At 42.1% G+C, this 17,615-nt stretch overlaps 1 protein-coding gene across 1 annotated transcript in view; it reads left to right on the top strand.

Moving 5' to 3' along the window:
• The window catches only part of LOC114943150 (uncharacterized), a 39,444-nt gene extending 27,899 nt beyond the window's left edge, over positions 1-11,545 (top strand). The window contains exons 2-4 of the mRNA XM_029318725.2: positions 6,984-7,096; positions 8,432-8,518; positions 8,997-11,545. Of these exons, the coding sequence (XP_029174558.2) occupies positions 6,984-7,096; positions 8,432-8,518; positions 8,997-11,545 (2,749 nt within the window). The remainder of the gene's footprint in view (positions 1-6,983; positions 7,097-8,431; positions 8,519-8,996) is intronic.
• Positions 11,546-17,615: the final 6,070 nt, after the last annotated feature.

Here is a 17,615-nt window from a genome sequence, read left to right as displayed (position 1 = left end):
AAGAAAGAAAAACAAGAGAACAACGACAAGAAGAAGTATAGTTCACAATTTGCTGACATTTAATAACTCGTGCTCGTTTTCGGCGAAATTATGTACTTCCCTCTGCGAAGAAGACAGGCTGATTGTTTGACGGAAGAATCGCGGAACGTTGCGAAACGACGCCGTAAACGCGAAGGCGGCGGTGTTGATCGATGGGCATACCCGTCAGTTGGCACCACTTTTAATTAAACCGCCCTCAAGATTAGCTCCCCTCTTCTTCTTGCCGCGGCTTCTTGTAATTGTTTTAAATCTCACCCCACGCCGGGACGCGGACGACGCTCCCTCGGCATTTTAGCCCGGGAAAAAAAACCGCAAGCCGTCAGGGTGACAGATTCGGCGGCTCTACTGACATTTATAAGATTGTATAAAAGGGTTGTGTTACAGAGATTTTTTTGTTTATCTTTTTAACGACGGACTTACTTAAGCATTTATCGAAACCCTCTTCAGTGTCATCTTACAACAAAGAATTTTTTATATTTACTAAAAGTGATATTTCTGCACATTTGACAAACGCGAAAACTTTTTATTACAATGCAAGACATTTAAATATATGTCGCGGTAAGTTTTCTTATAAAATAAAAAGATTTAAAGTTTATTTTCATCATGATATAAAAATTGTGAAAAAAGCGGAAATTTACTGATAGTTACGTGATTGGACATTTAAATTCAGGTCAAATAGTAAGTCTGACAGATAATGTTCCACCAGTATAGCATAAGATTTAAACGTCAGCCCGATAATTATCGATCGCGCGTAGTTAAAGCAAATACGCGATTGCGACTTAGTTTCCAACGCGATTAGAAGCCAGTTCGAACAGTCATGATTCATCGAGCATACACACGCAATAATTAAATCAATCGACCGAAAAATCTGGAATTTTTTTTCAAGACACCTGGTATTTACGAGAACTGGCCCTACAATTTAGCAGCTCTTTATTAAAATAATTATCCGCGGTACGTTTAAAGCAAAATCGCTTTTTTATTTGTTAATAATTTTCACGTAGAAACTTTACGCAATTCTTTGTACGAAGTCATAATTTGCACTCGAAAAATTAATAGATATTCAAGGCGGGTTTATTTGTTAAAATATCATAAAGATGATATATTACAATGGTGTATAATATAAAATTATAATACAAGGATCAGATAAGAAATTTATAGATTCAGATAATTACTCAATAGACTCTAGGCAAATCTATTGCGCGATCAATATGATTTTTTTGGCGAACGAATTTTCCGGTAAGTCGCATATCATAAGTCGAATCCGACGTTTTCAGTTTTGTCGGCGAATATTTGACCGCGTATTCCGACAATATTCACCGCTCCCGTTCGCCAGTTTCAATTTGACCGTACAGATGTTTCCCGAGACGCCGCTCGGTCTCGCAAGTTGGGATATCCATCCATAGCTCTCGTCCGGGCGCTGTGTAACGGCGCCGGGAGTTACGGCCACGGAGATGTATGGTAATTGTACGTGGCTAACTTACAGACTCGGAGTGGCCCGGGGGCTCCAAGTGCCTTCCGGTAGTATCACTGGCTCAACATCCACCTGCAGATACCAGAAGGGAACTCGCAAGAAAATCCGCCCGAGTTAACAGCATCCCTCCCTCTTCGCCAACCCTTTGAATGGATGCAGCCGACACCGAGAGACGTTGAGGAAAGTTCGATCGTCTGCCTTCGAGACATTTTGGCACTACACCGTGTGTATACGTGTATTTCTCGAAAGATAACTCTTCCCCTAATGCATCGCGTTAACGTAATATTTGAAAATTTTATGCCAGAACGTTCAATAAAATATGTGTATATATTTTTTTATTTTACGAAATATTGTTATAGGGTTTTTTTTTTTTTTTTTTTTTTTTTTTTTCGATTGGCACGGGAGGAGGGAAGCACTCTTTATTACTACCCCGGGACCGGTCCCGTGGTTATGTGGGACTCAGGCTCCACCATGTGCATTTCGACATGGCTTCATCGCCCACTACCCACTAAACCCTCCCCCCGGGCGCAAAAAGCAACCCTTTTTCTTTTGTTGATCAGCCGGGTAAGAACTGTTTTACACATAACTTTTACCCGACTGATCCAGTTTGCGGTGTTTCCGCCCCATCCTTACCGGATCCCCCAGAAAATATTGGTAATGTTAATTACCCTCTCCCCATATATATTTTTATTTCCCCCATGTACCGAGTGCACGCCTAATTGCGCACTATCCCCCTTAATTGTTATAGAGTATAGCGATACACTTGAAAAATTTAATTTGTATATTAATATAAATAATTAAGAGTCGTTTCGCAGGAAAACAACTACATATAACATTATCGATATATATAATGCCGCGAACGCAGAAACGGATGATAATAATTGAGAGTTGGAAGAATTATCTGAGAAAGATAACGCGACCACCTTTGATCGAGAGTGAAAAAGCGACGGCGAGAGAGATGTCGGAGTCGACAGAGAGATCAAAGAAGTGAGGAGATAACAGGATTTTTCGGACCGAGGGTTGAGTGCTGTTTATCGATACGGGAACCGCGATGTTGCCCACATGGCGGGCTGTCTATTTTCGTGTATACGCGTATATAGTACCTACTCGCGCGTCTCGAAGCGTCTACCTGTCCCGGTTTCTTCCGCCACCGGGTCGGGTGAACGTACGGAGAGTTCGTCCAGAATTTCAGGAGAAACTCGTCCTCCCCGCAGCAATTCGGCTGATTCGTCTCGCGGGATCGCGCGGCTGCATGTGCAACGACTGCACCGGACTCCCAAGACGGCACTTGCAAGACTCGTCCGGTATCTCGGAACTATACGCTACGAATTGTTCGTGGTTTATGCGCGTCAAACTGAAGCCTTCGATACAACTGCCGCGATTAGGTATAACTTCCATCTCACAGCGTATTAAACGGTGTTGATTAAAATGAAGGACAGACGAAATGCATCCATATATTCAAAGATTTACCTAATTTATCTCTACATTCTTAAATATACACCGCGCGAAATTATATAATAAAATTAAAAATTATAAAAATAATACAAATTATGTAACGTTATATTGTATACCTAAATATTTAAAAATATTTTTTCTTTTCTTCTTTTTTAAATGTATAATACTACTTTATTTTCGTCGCGCAATTGTTAACAAATTGTTAGTGAATCGACCTGGTTTATGGAATGTGCGACGTAACTTGGGCAGTGCCTCGCGTACATTGAACTCGCGAAATTATACGTGCATAATCAAGCACACCCTTTATTGCGATGAAAATTGTTATTATTAACGTCGTAAATGCGTGCGATTATTTCTTCATAAATTCGCCGTGGGGACGGCAATTTGATTCGATCCCGCGTAATTTACGGTCGCGAAAAAAAATGCGTAACGCAGGGAAACGCGTCGCATATCGCCGACGGACAGAGAGATGCGATCGCGCGGATGATAATAAATATTCCGCGGGCTCGTAAGGTCCCCGAAATTATACCAAGCGCGAGACCGGGCCCCAACGATCTTATCGAGGCTTTATGCAAAAATTGCTAATTACTGAATCCCGCGATGAAAGCGTGCGACAACGCGTCACGCTCGGGCGGGGCTGTTCGCCGTCATCTCGTACGTATACCAGGTATATATGCGGCTAATTGCTGATCTTACGATCGGTCTGCGAACGTGCGGCGCGAACACTCTTATATTCCGCGATCGTATGCGGCAGATAGCATTATATATCGAAACAATTTCGCCCGCCTCTCTCTCTCTCTATATATATATATATATCTCGCGCTTATATCTGTATTCGACTATCGTCATTGTAATCCTCGTCGTTTTCCTCGTCGTCGTCATTGTATATATTGCGAGATATATTATATATAATTCGCGGCGCACGCGCCGGAAATATTAACTCAGCCGTTTTACTCTGTCATCTCCGGTTCATCCCGACTGTCAACGGGACTGTATTATAAATGCGGGCCAATTTAAAATTCATTACAAGGTGCAGAGGGGATGACTCTTCTCAGGCACCCCCTTGCCTGTCACTTCGTACGCGGCTTTCGCGCCGCGTCTTCTTCGTGGAAGGGATAATTGTTCGTCACTGTGTATAATGTTTCGAGAGCGCGCTCGAGCGTGCAAGAGCGAGAGAGAGAGAGAACGAGAGGAGAAAGAGAAAGAGGTTGCCCTGTGGGAGGAGAGAAAGTAGAGGGAGAAACTGAGAAGCGCATTTATTATGGAGAAAGAAAGAGAAGACAGGAGAGAGAGAGAGGTTCTACAAGCGGCAGCCAATCTTCCCCGCCGCGCCTCTTGTTTATTTAAATAATGCACGAAAGGTGGAAAAGGGGGTTCAAACCGGGAAATGGATGAACTACAAAGCCTCCGAAATCCGCTACGAGAAAAGTGGCACGCTCGCACGAGCCGCTCTTGTGACAACAGAGGGAATCCACCTGCCACGTGCCAGGGAACACTGACTGCCGCTTTTCAGGGTGTATTCTCTCTCTCTCTGTTTCCGCTTTCTCGGCATACACGAAAAGGGTGAACGGTATTGTCCCTATATATCCCCGTTTACCGGGAAGATTAACTTTAGACTTGCCCTTCTTAGCCGGGTTATCTCACACTTTCTGTATCTAAAATAAAACAAGGGCGATTTCTTTATGTATACAGTGTCATCATTATTTTATTTTATTTTATTTTAATTTAAAGTCTCGCTATTTTATTTTATATCGAAGCTTTACAATACTTTACTTGAGTATTTCAACACCTGAGTCCATAAGGCAGACTTTTTCCGTGGCGAAATAAAAACATGCAGAAATCGGGGTGAGAGAAAATTCGTGGTTGGAGTGGGGAATGAATCAATCGCGCCTCCTGTCTCGAGCTAGCCTCTTCTTTATAAATGAGCGGGGCAAAGGGGCGAGTTCGGAGAGGCTGCAGTTCAGATATTCACCGGTTGATTACCGTCCCGACGGGGTTGGGATACGCCTCCGGTAGGGAAATCCCCCAGGGAGGACGCTAACTCGACAACTGACAAATTAGCCCGGCGCGCCGACGACACTTGCAAAATAGGTCGACAAGAAGATGCCTGTTTCGGTTTGAATTCGACGCCCGCCAGATGAGATTCGCAGCCAGTCGTCGAACTCAATTTTACTCGTCGACAGGGTGATCGATGCGCAAGCGGACACCGGTTATCGGTCACACGAGATTAACCCCAAACCCTTTGAACGTAATAATTAATTTGCATTTCTGGCCGGAAAATCAAGCTCGATTGAATAATAATCACGAGATAATTCTTTTTTTAACAGATATTATTTTCGTATATTATTATATATATTATATACGTTTCTCAAACGTCGCATACGTATAATGTAATCTCTTAAAAGTTTTTTTTTTTTTATTACCGGGAACACTTATTTAAAATATTTAAAGCCAACCGTGCCACTGGTAAATTGACGGAAATCAAAATTGACGTTTCTCCAGGGGCGGGGACACGTTTTGCGATTCCCGCTACTTCGACGTGCGCGGACCCAAGATTTTTCAAGTTCAGGAAATTCCACGTTGGGGGCTAAGTGAATTGGAAATAAAAAAAATAAGTGCCGCGGGCCGGATAAATAACGTCCTACGGCGACGTTCGCGCGGGATGATGTCGCGCCGGCAATACTTTTCACATCGCTCGGCAACGAAGGTAGGGGGATTGTTATTCGTGTGGCGTAGTGCCTCGGTGTCGCTTTCACTAGAGTCGGTTACTGATAAACGAGCGGTTTCAACCCCACGCGTCGCCCTCTGAATGTAAACTCACCCTGCCTGTCCGACGCGCTTTAAAGCTCTTAGCGCGGGTAAACGCTCGGTGTAAATCGTTTCTGAACGTAAACGATTGTCGACGACAGACTCGAAATTAATCGTCGTGATTCTGGTCACCGAACGAGATGATTCTGCAAATGTACTCGGAACAAAAATAAATTCGCAAGCGTACAACCGAGAACATAATTATCTTAAAAAGTAGAATATAAAAAATTGTTCTAATTGCTATTTTTTAAATTAATTTTTTATATATTTATTAATTCCCTATCAAATTGAATTAATTATTATGACTTGTAAGATATTAACCTATTCCTGCGGGATTAAATATATAACTGTTTCGCGATAAAAAATTTAATTAATATTAATTTTTTTTTAATATCATGCTGTACTAAAATAATGTTCTTTTAGCGGAAGCAGACCTGCGAAAATTTATAAAAAAAAAATGTGTATCATTCTATTTCGGTGTCCGAATCATTCTCTGGCAATCGGCAACAACATTCGTCTCCGGTGGAGTCAGGATTTACGAGCGACGGCGGGAAAGATGTTGTGTACGCGACGAATCGCACGACAAAACCCGACAGCGTGCCTTGCGTACGTGAGCAGCCGAAGGTGGAACGTCACGCGCGAATCCTCCGGGGAACGATGTCTCAAACGACCACGCGGGACCCGAAACACACCTGTACCAAAATTCCTACGCCGGGAAAATTGCTGTCCCGTCGCCGATACCTTCGCCAAGATGAAATCTTATATATAAGATAAAATAAAATATATAGGTATACGTGCCGGCAAGACGCGTAAGTTTGTCATAGCCAATTTATACAATTGGCGTAGCGATGCGACACTCGCTATTTGACACAGGGGACCTACGAATTTATGGCTAATGTACCGCTATGCTTCAGCCACGTCCCCTTTTCCGCTTTAATTTCGTTTTCTTATTCGAATGGAAAAGAACAGACATTAATTCGCGATATGACAATTTGTGTAATTGAAGCGATACATTAAAAATTTATCAATTTATTTTTGAGTTATAATAAATTAATTTAATAAGTTAATATTGCTCTGTCTTATTAATCAAAATTATCAAAATCGAAATGATTTTACTGCATATAAAAAGATTACATTTAATCAAATGTATTCACACTCTATACACTATATCCTTACATTGCTTATATTGTGACGGACGATTGGTATTCAGGCCGACAGATCCCTTGGATTCATGTAACAGCATCAGGGACATGTGTCAGCCAGGACGATTGGTAAGGGTCGGAAATGGCTGTTTAAAATTGCATCGAGGGCCTACTGTTAAAGGCACGTGCGCTTTTTAATGTCCCGACGAATGCTCACGATAATGTCCTTTAAGCTTTTATTAACGGTTATCAAAGTACGTGGCTCGAATGGCCATGGCCATTCTCACGCGACAACGAACCAAGCCTCGATCCTTTACCTACAATAAGTCTGCCCGAGAGAGAGAGAGAGAAAGAGTCCTTATTCCATTCTTCTCGATAAAAATTGTTAGCACGCAAAAAGTTTGAAAAAAAAGTATATAAAGTATTTTCTATATTTTCCTTTCTCTTATTGAGTATTATAATGAAATGTATTTAATTACTTAAAATAAATAAAAATGACTAAAACTAGTGACATTTTCTTCATACGATATGACACCAAAAAGTACATCGACGCGTGCGAGCTTTTTGCTGATCTCTAGTCCATTATAGCATTAACGATACTGAAGGGTCTCGAATCTCATGGGGAGAAAAGTTTTGCCAATGATTAACCGAAGTCTAGTTCGTGACTTTGATGAGTCGACTATACTCGCTGCTATAGATTTGTTAGAAATAATTAGGATTCATCGTCAAACATTACAAGTTCGTTCTTTTTGTTACAAGTTATATAATGTATCACGAATGACGCAAATAATTTCTTCTCAACTTGGAAGACATAACAAAAATACAAAACGTTAAAGACGGAGAAAAAATATTTTATTTATAAAAACTATTTTATTTATAAATTAATCATAGAATTTTTGTAATTTATTATATATTAATTTAATTTACGAGTTTAATTTAATTTATAAAAAAATTGATTTCATAATTTAAATTACGATAATTGCTTTTATCTTTATTACTAGCTAAAAATAAGATAATTGATTTATCGTTTTCTTTACTAGTTGTATGAAAACTTGGCATTAGCGATCAAGGCAAGTCACATCCACTCGCTTTTTCGTTCGATAACAAACGAAATCGCATCACGATAAATCGGACGAGAAGACAGACAAATGGGCTTGGTAAAAGACAGTCTGGCGAGTACGTCGATAAGATCCTACAGCAATTAAAGATCAGGCAAATCCAGAAAAATCTACTGTCAAAATTCGACTAGCATACAATCTACGAAATATGTGCGCACTTTCTTCGAGGGTTGCGATGCGACAATGCGACCCAGCTAATGTCATACGAGGGTTGTTCGGTCCCAAGTTCCGAAGGAATTTATCTGCCGGTCAGTCACCCTAAATATCAGACACAATCGTGCAATCGCACGCGTTCATCGCTATAAATAAATACGGCATGTCGTAAAATATCACGCGAATCTGCGAATGACAATGACGCTTTTTTAACGCGTCGTGTTTTCAATTTCATGTTTACGCAGCATCCGTCTTGCACGTCGATGAGAAGACTGTGGGCGGGCGAGAGAGATTTCTCACTTGGCTGAAGGACATATTTAATAAATCCGTAGGTGAGTCGCATATTGACGTTATACTTGGAACAGAGGTTACTTTTTGCCATTTGTTATATTACGTAATCTGCGTTATATAATACACAAAAATTAAATCGTATAAATCATGCTACATCACATCTGCTTTACTAGAAGATTAATTTGTTTAAGATAAAAATTATATCATTTATAATAAATAATGTTATTTTCGCGATGCGATTTTACGATAGTTTTTGTAAATAATTTATAATAATTTGACATTATTGTCAAGTTATGCAGCGATATTTTACATTATAATATATTTGATAAACACGAAGATATTTTATATTTTTGATAAAAAGTAATAATGATAATATGTAATTAAAATTATAATTCTCAAGTAGAAAGTAGAATATTAGAAAAAAATAAGATTTTGAGAACTACATGTAAGAATAAATATCAAATAAGTTTAACTTTCTTATTGCCACGCTATACCACATGACGTAAGTTATCGAATAAGTTGCAGAAGATAGAAACCACGAAGCTGACACATCGATCGTGACCATCGATCGCGGAGCAACAACGTTCGATCATCCAGAAATAACGGTATCGAAACGACCAGCGGACTCTTCGGGCAAGGTCGACGTCGTTAATCAAAAACCAACCAATTTCAACACGACGACGAAGTTCGACGAGGATGGGAATAACAACGCGATGAACGCGGAAAAACACGCGAATACGATTCCAGAGTCGGCGACTTATATCTCGTCGCGGTCGAGCGAACCTGGAAAAACTTTGGTACGCGACTCCGATTTTACGTGGCTCGATCCCGACGAGATACATCGATCGGCGAGAAACGTGATAAGATTTGCGGCAAGGGACGATCCCGATGTGACCGCACATTATCGTCGTTACACGAGTCCCAGGCACTGTTATCGCCTGCCACCGCGAACGAGGCACCCGTTCCTGGAATCTCGCGCTCCAAATAGAAATATCTCCTCGATGTCGACGCGCGGGATCGCGGATTTCGCTCCCAGGAACTCGAAGCCGCCCGTCAGGGAGCCGAACGCGCCCGAAAAGCGCGAGAAGCAGGACGAGAGGAAGGACGAGACAAGGAAGAAAGAGAAGAGGAGGCCAGTAATACGTACGGACGGCGAATCTGCCGATAGTAGCGAGAAGCGAGCTGAGATGGTAGCGGACGATAACCCAAAGGGCGACCCCGACGCGTTTCGTTACGAGTGGGGCGTGAAACTGGCCGAGGAGCCGGTCGCCGATAACGATAACTTGGCCGAAAAGAGCCGGCAATACGTCACGAAGCGGTTTTGGGGAGTGAACCTGAAACAGCCGGACGTCGAGCAAAACACGGAAGAGCATCGAAACGCCTCTTCCTCTCCGATCGCTCGGAGTGGCGATACCATCGCCGATGAGATGCCGAAGAGCAACGTTGCGGCGAAAGACGCGTCGAGCTTGAAAGGCACGACCGCGGAATATCTGTCGACCCCGTCCGCAAACCTAGTTTCGTCGAGCGGCGATTCAATTACGCCGCGGCGGGAAAAGACTGACGCGTCGGACTCGTTTCTGAGTTCCGAGGCCCTTCGCAAAATCATGAAGACGTCCTCGAACGTGTTGGAGGAGACGATGGCGATCAATAACGAGTACAATGTTCCCGAAGAAGCGGCCTTGGACGCCGAGATCACCGCCTGGAAGAATGTCGCGATGAGATCGACGAGGGCTCGCAAGGAAGATTACATGCCGGATAACGTGGAAAATATGGAAATGGTATCGATTCGTCCGGAAGCGCCGCAGCCCAAGTTAGACGTGCGAGTCGTGAGATCGACCGAAGACACCTTGGAAGAAGTCGAGCAGGTCAATAATGCCGGATATAAAGACGTGAAATCTATGCCGATCAAGCATTTCGGATCGTCGCAAAAACCGGACGGTTACGTGTCCAGTAAGAAACTGCATACTGCGAGTATGCAACTTCGTTATCCACATCGGCATATAAGTAGGAGCGCAACACTTTCAATTAATTCCACTCTCATCGATAAAACCACGCAGATGAAATGCTGGAAACTTACGTCAGCCTTCTCTACGGATGCTGAGAGTTCTAAAGAAGCGATTATTAAAGCATTGAATCAGCAGACTGAAGAAGGAATAGATTCGAAAAGCTGGAATAAGGAAGGAAAGTCTAATGATACCAAAACGAATAATTCATCAAGCATTAAACGACCTCTTTCACCTACTTTAGAATCTCAAACATTTTCATGTAGCAATCAAAAACCAGCGAACACTGATAAAAATATTATCGCGAATAAAGGAATGGAGATTTCTTTAAATCCGTCGCAAAATGTTCATCATAAAAAAATTCATCTGCCTGTATCTTCTGAATTTGCACAAAAGAACGAGTCTCGCTTTAAAAACGAGGACGAGCTAGAAGACTACGAGAATCCCAACACCAGTTACATAGACTTACGTAACAAAGACGCCATCGATTTCAATTCTCCATCAACTGACAATGGTCCGATGAAATCATCGAACGCGAAATTAGCCGAAGAGGATTCAAAGTCCAACGAAGAAAGCAACAAGAATAATACTTCGGACTCGAACGTGGAAAACGTAGAAATCGAGTATATCGTCGACGGCGATTACGTACGATTACCCGGCGATCCTTATCCCTACAGCAGAGAGAATCTGGATAAATGGCGCGCGTCGCGCTTCAGGAGCTCTATTCGCAGGCCGATGAAGCGGGAGACCATGTTCGATTCCGTCTCTGTCTCACGTACGAGTCCGGGGAACGCTAATGACAAGCCGTATGCAAACGTCGCGCGCGATTCTCACGGCGGCGTAGTAATGAAGACTTCAGGAAGCGGCGACGGCGCGGGAGCAAAAAACGCGGAACGCTCGGCGAACGGATTCCGCGTGTCCTCTCGGAGTCAGCGGGTGGTGTCTGATTGCCTGAGCGGCGATGCCGCAGATGCGCTGGGATTGCGACGATGGACGGAGGCCTTCTCGCGGCTCGACGTCGTCGACGGAGACGACACGTCGTCGTCCCGCGCCTATCATCAGTAGTAGTAGTAGTAGTAGCACTCGCTGCGAGAATCTGCGGCGTAACTTCCGGTAAGCGTGCACCCCGCGGCACCTTTGCATAATTCAGCTCTCTCGGTTAATTAGAACGGGCTCGTTGCCCGCGACGTAACGAGCGAGGGTTCCGCGAACTTTAATCCTAGATTGCGTTTACCGTTTCCGTCCGCACGCTGACGCTTAAGTGTGCACCCGGTATGAATACAATAAATATAACGTGGATAGATAATACGCGAATATATAATAGGAATTTTTTTTTAATACTCTATATGACCTAAAGTCTTTCCTCTCTCTCGATTCTCTTTAATTAGTATCTTGATAAAAATTTTTAATGAATTTAATATTCACAGGTTTTATTTATATTTTGTTTCTTATAAATTTCTGTTTTATATAAATGAAGAGTGTACTGTGCAAGCGGATCATTGTTAAAGTGATCATTTTCTTCAGATTTAAAAATAAGGAGTTTAATTAAAAGTTATATGTATGTTTAAATTATATATGTAAATCCAATTTATAAGAATGATTTCAAATTACGGAATATTACAACATATAATAAGAAAGATGCCATATATTTTTTGCAGAAACCGATATGTTGACAATAAAGAATACGTAAACAGCTGTAGTAAAAAAATTTAGAGTTATTTAAAATATTTTTCTCGAAATAATTAATCCTACATAAAAAATGCAATTTTATTTAAATTGCAGAACTCGATAAAAAATTCAACTTAAATTTTGTTTCAAAAATTAAGGACAAAATAAGAGATGATTACGACATATTTAATAATACAATTATTAATGCAATATAGACGTATATTCGGTATTGCTAAAGTTTTGATTTATTCAGCAACTCTCGGTGCAGCTTCCGTTGATTCATCCGGCTCGGTTTCTCGGACGAACGCTTCCTGAAATTATTCTCCATTCCCATAAACACGTTCTTCTTCTTCTTCTTCGCGCTTACGATTAAAAGCGGATAGGAAATCAAGAGATGCGCGGGACTCATATCCACGAAATTACCGTATAGCTCGCGCAGTTAGCTCGCCTTAAGAGCTTTTTTGATTCACGGGACGATCGAGGCATTAATCGCCGGCCGACGCACCTGTCGAGAGGCAGCGGCAAGAGGAAGGAAGAGATGACGGAGGAGGAGGATAAGGTTGGAGAACGACCGGCTAGGTCGTTCAATCAGACACGTGTACTTACGTGCATCTCCCGCATGGACTCTCTCTCTCTCTCTCTCTTTCGGCCCTTATTCTTGGGCGAACTATCGACCCGCCGCGCCGGGATATGCGTGCCTACCGGTCACGAACGCGGCTGCTCTCCCGCCCGGAGGCTGTTATTTGACCACCAGCGAGATCTCCGAATCGTCGACCCCCCTATCTAATCATTCAAATCGCAGGCGGTTTAATCGCCAGTGTGTACGCACGCGGTGTCCGCCGCCGCATCGCGCTTAATATTCCTCGTCGAGGGTGTCGGACCGACTCGCTTCTGCAAATCCCATATGGTGTCGGGAGAAAGAGAGAGAAAGAGAGAATCCGGCTACCATCGTAGCGCGATAGCGAAACGGCTACCATACTGCGCTACTATCGCCGATAATGCCCACCGGTAATTGCAGACCCCGTGGCCCTGATTACCTTCTCGCGCTTGGCAGAAGACACGCGGACGTGGTTTTGCCTCGGTTATACGGCAAACAGCTGGCCGTGCCGTGCCACTTTCCCGACCGATCGATCGCTCACCCGCCGATCCCGCTGTCATTTGCTCGCGCGGACATTCCGCGTGCTCCGGCTCCTGCTTCTAAGTCGTCTAACGGAATACTAATAATGAGCGTTCAGACGAGATGCTGCTCGAGTTAGAATCCAGCGCGTGTGTCCCGCCTCCTCGTCGATGTACGATCGGAATTTTCACATCAATTCACCGCCGATCCATCTTCCAGAAAGACGAACGCCTCGGCTGTATTTTTAAATTTTATTTTTCATATTTTCGAACATGCGAGGATATATTTTTAGAGTGTGAATGACGAATTTTATGTTTAATTAGATTTTTTTCATTTAAAAAAAAGGAACGAAAAATAATGATAGTTGTAGCTGATTTCTATATAGTTAAATGATTTTTGAATTGCTTCGAGAATTCTCGTTTCAAGGATGCAACGACGCGGCACGACGACAGGATTGGCATTGGTAGCGGACTATTGCTTTTATTTACGACTAGAATCCGCTGACTGCTTCGAGTTCGCTCCTCCTTGACCTCCTCTCCTCTCGGTTCTCGCCGAGGTTAGAACGATCCTATCTCCGCAAGACGTAGTCGCGGATCATTCCCTTCGGGGTCTTCCGCGCTATAAAAGATATCGCCCTATGGTTGTATATTACTCACGCCACCGTGTTTTCACTTGGCACGGCGATCGGCGCCGATATCATAACTCCTTGTCGTATCGTTCAACCAGCAAATCTGCCCCGACGACGAGGCCTCCTCCTAGTAGCGATAACAATTCCGATATAACCAGCAGCCGTCGTAAGACGAGGACGAATATCACTGGCAGATGAAATAAAACTCTCGTCGGCCTTATCGCATCTGAACGCGACGAATTTTTTGCATCACGAATAAATTTTAATCGCCTTATTGCTAATTTTATATTATCAATTAAACTATTGTATACTCTAATAAAAACATTTTAGATTTTTTTTAATATCACAGCTTTACGTAAGAGAGATAAATAAGAAGCATGCATGATATAAAAAGACGGATTAAATTTCATCGATTTCCTTTATATATAGAGCACTTCTCGTGCAACCACTCTGACCGCTTGAAAGATTTGTACTTGGCATTCTAGTAGAGTAATGAAACACCTCGTAAATATGTCGCGATGTTTCCGGCAATGAAAGGTCACCGAGGAAGTGACTGAAAATTCCACAATGTTAGCGCCGTCACGCGTCAGAGCCATAATCCGGAACGGGCTGCGACTATCCGCGGCATCCCGAGACACCGAAATAGATGGTTTACAGCCTCCCTTAAATACGTCAACGTTTATGTGTAGATTCCCGAAAGTAAATCGACGAGGAATGTTTTCGTACGACGGCGGCTCCGTCACGAACCGAAGCCAACTTAAACGCCACGAGAGAAACCAGATAGTTATCCTCCCCTAGTCTCTCTCCCTCCAAAAGAAGCGAGATCACCGGTTATTATTAATAATGCGAAGAGCGTCTTTGTTTACGATGTCACGGACTTTTACACGTGCGCGGCTTTATGATGCAGGCTATATAATCTTGTTCATTTTGGCTAGCAATATCTCTTCGCGAACAGTATGTATCATTAGAATAATTATTAGCCCTCCCGACATGAAAGAGTTTATTATTAGAATAATAAACAAATCATTTACAGACCTATTTAAAAATGTATTAAATATTGCACATGGAAAAAAATTTATTAACTTGACTAAATTACTATTTTGTTAATTAAATATATATTAGTATTTAAATATACCTTTTGTTGTATTTAATTTAAATATTTTTATATGTTTTGAATTACCAAAATAATATTTAATTGAAAGATTTAGTCAAGTTAACCAATTTTTTCCAGTGCAGATTTCTTTCTTTATATATCTATAGTAATGTCAATTAAAAAAAGAATCACCCTTATATATATGTGCGGATGTAAATTATTGACCGCAAAAGAGAGAATTGATTTTGCGTCGAAGTATACGATAACTTTTATTCGATCGTTTCAGTTTTAGGGAATAAATTGAAGATGCTTAATATCGGCTGTAACATATGTGTACATACATGACAATTATCTCGTAAGCTGACACATATCAAACATGCACAGATTTTCTCTTAGAATTTTCTCTTAGAGTTTGCTCTGAAAATTATGGTACTCGTGGGACAATATATACTATTGGAAGAATTTTATAAGTTTCTCTAATTAATATTTACCACAAAAAATATTAACAAAAGATATAAAATATGTTTAATTAATTTTACTATGAACATATTAATAGTTATTATTGTGGTAAATATTAATCAGCACAATTACAATAATTTTCAGGCTAAATTCTAAGAGAAATTCTCTCCGTGTATAATTCTGACATGTGAAAGACAATTATTTTCCGAATTTCTCGATCGTAGGAAAAAGCCCAGGTAGACAAATGGTTAAAAGTAACAAATATCTTTCGCGTATATACATAGTATACGTATATATACACTCGGTATCCCACAGAGTGAGACGACGTGATTCCGCTCGAGTGGTCGCGCCTCGGGCGCAAGTCACCCCGCGATCGTTGGCCGCAGATCGCAGGGCCCCGTAGTGACATCACAAAAAATCACGGCGCCGCTTTTGGCCGGATATCTTTCAATTACCCGTTAATATGATAGGCGGCGGCGGGCGCACTTGCAAGTCACCGCCGCGTCGTTGCCGGCAATGTGCGCGCAAACACAATCGCACACGATCGAATATATACGTGCATATATACGTACGATGTATATATGCGCGTTTACGTGTGTACGTGTGTGATTAATCGACGTCAACCGCAGACCACGGTGCGAACCTTGTCGAGGGAATCGCCGGCGATTCGTTGACACGTCGATTCGCGGTTTACGCGCGCCGAAATACCCGTTGTGCGAAAAGCGAAATTTATGCCTCGAACGCACGCGAGAGGCATCGCCGGCCGGATGTTGGCGGATCTGTGTTTGCGTTGCAAGAGGCGCGGTTGAAACGCGGTTACAATATTACTGGAACGTACGCTGTTGCAGCTTAATCGCGCCTTAATCCTGGGAGACGGCCAAGTCGCGGAATATGTTTTCCGATCGTGAATATCATAGGGTGAAAATCGACGCCACGTGATCTTGGCAGTCGTGAAGTGTCGACTTAATTTTACGACGACCGCGTAATCGGCTAAGAAAACTAACAGCTTTTAGGAAGAAGAAAGTGAAACTAGTTTCTCTTATCCTTATTATTGTTCTCTTATCCAGATTCCTGCGTGAACGAATTAGAAATAGCGAATAAAAAGGGGAAAAAATATAAAAAAATAAAAGAGCTAAATGACATGTTCACGCTGTAATTTCTTAAATAAACGCGCATAATTATTTTAAATGCGAGATAGAATCACGAAGGTGATTCCGATATTATGAGCGATAATTTGCGAAAAGCGCACATGCGGCGAAAGCATATATTCCTGAATCGTTTCCCTCTCTCGCGGATATATATATATATATATATGTATAAGTCCACCGGCTGTCTTTTTCCCATGGTCGGGGAAATGGAAAACGTCTTTCGCGAACGCGAGACTCGTCACACCATCACCGACGAACATCTGTCGCTCGTTATTTCTCATTCGGAAGTTGGTAATTAAGCGGCACGGGATTCCAGGCATCGCGGAAAATAAATTGCCCATTGTCAAGTTCCGCTTCTTATGACTCGGCTCAGCATAAATTTTCCGCAACTTGCTTTCCGGTTGATGAATTTTTATGAAACGGAAACGTAACATTTGCCTCTTCTACGAACTAAATGATAGATGTGTTCGTAATCTTGATACGATATCAGGTATCATCAAAATCTAAATCTCAAAGCAAGAGAGCAAAGTAGAATTGTTTATAATTGGTTTTTTAATCTATAATAAATAAGAGGAGAATATTTCGTGTGCGGGTGCTATAGTTAAATTTAATTAATTAATCAAAATAATTAATCGGCGTAGATTAAATTTATCGGGTATTCTAATATAATTGCCCTCTGTTTAATTATGTTCAGCCATTTCCGCATCTGTTGATGATTTTTCCCAAATATGGCCACATGAATTGTGACTCACATTTTTCGAGGCGCAACATAGTCGATCGATAAAGCGTTCTCGCACCGAAACGCCGCCGTAGATTTGTTCGACGCCTGTGATATCGTTTCCTCGTTAACGGGAAAGGAAATGCAATAAGAGAATCCCGACGCCCTGTGTGGTACCCTATATATACCGGGATATTAATTGTAGCTCGTGACGAACGTTTGATTGTCCACGAATCGAATCCTCCGATGATGAACGTTTCAGCGATCACCGCCGCCGACTTTGATTAAACGAGCAACGGTGCAT

This window comes from Nylanderia fulva, unplaced genomic scaffold, assembly GCF_048542155.1.
Source record: "Nylanderia fulva isolate GAGA-0341 unplaced genomic scaffold, ASM4854215v1 Scaffold11, whole genome shotgun sequence".
NCBI classification, from domain to species: Eukaryota; Metazoa; Arthropoda; class Insecta; order Hymenoptera; family Formicidae; genus Nylanderia; species Nylanderia fulva.
Note: the sequence above shows the minus strand (reverse complement) of the source record. Positions and strands in the feature narration are given on the sequence as shown.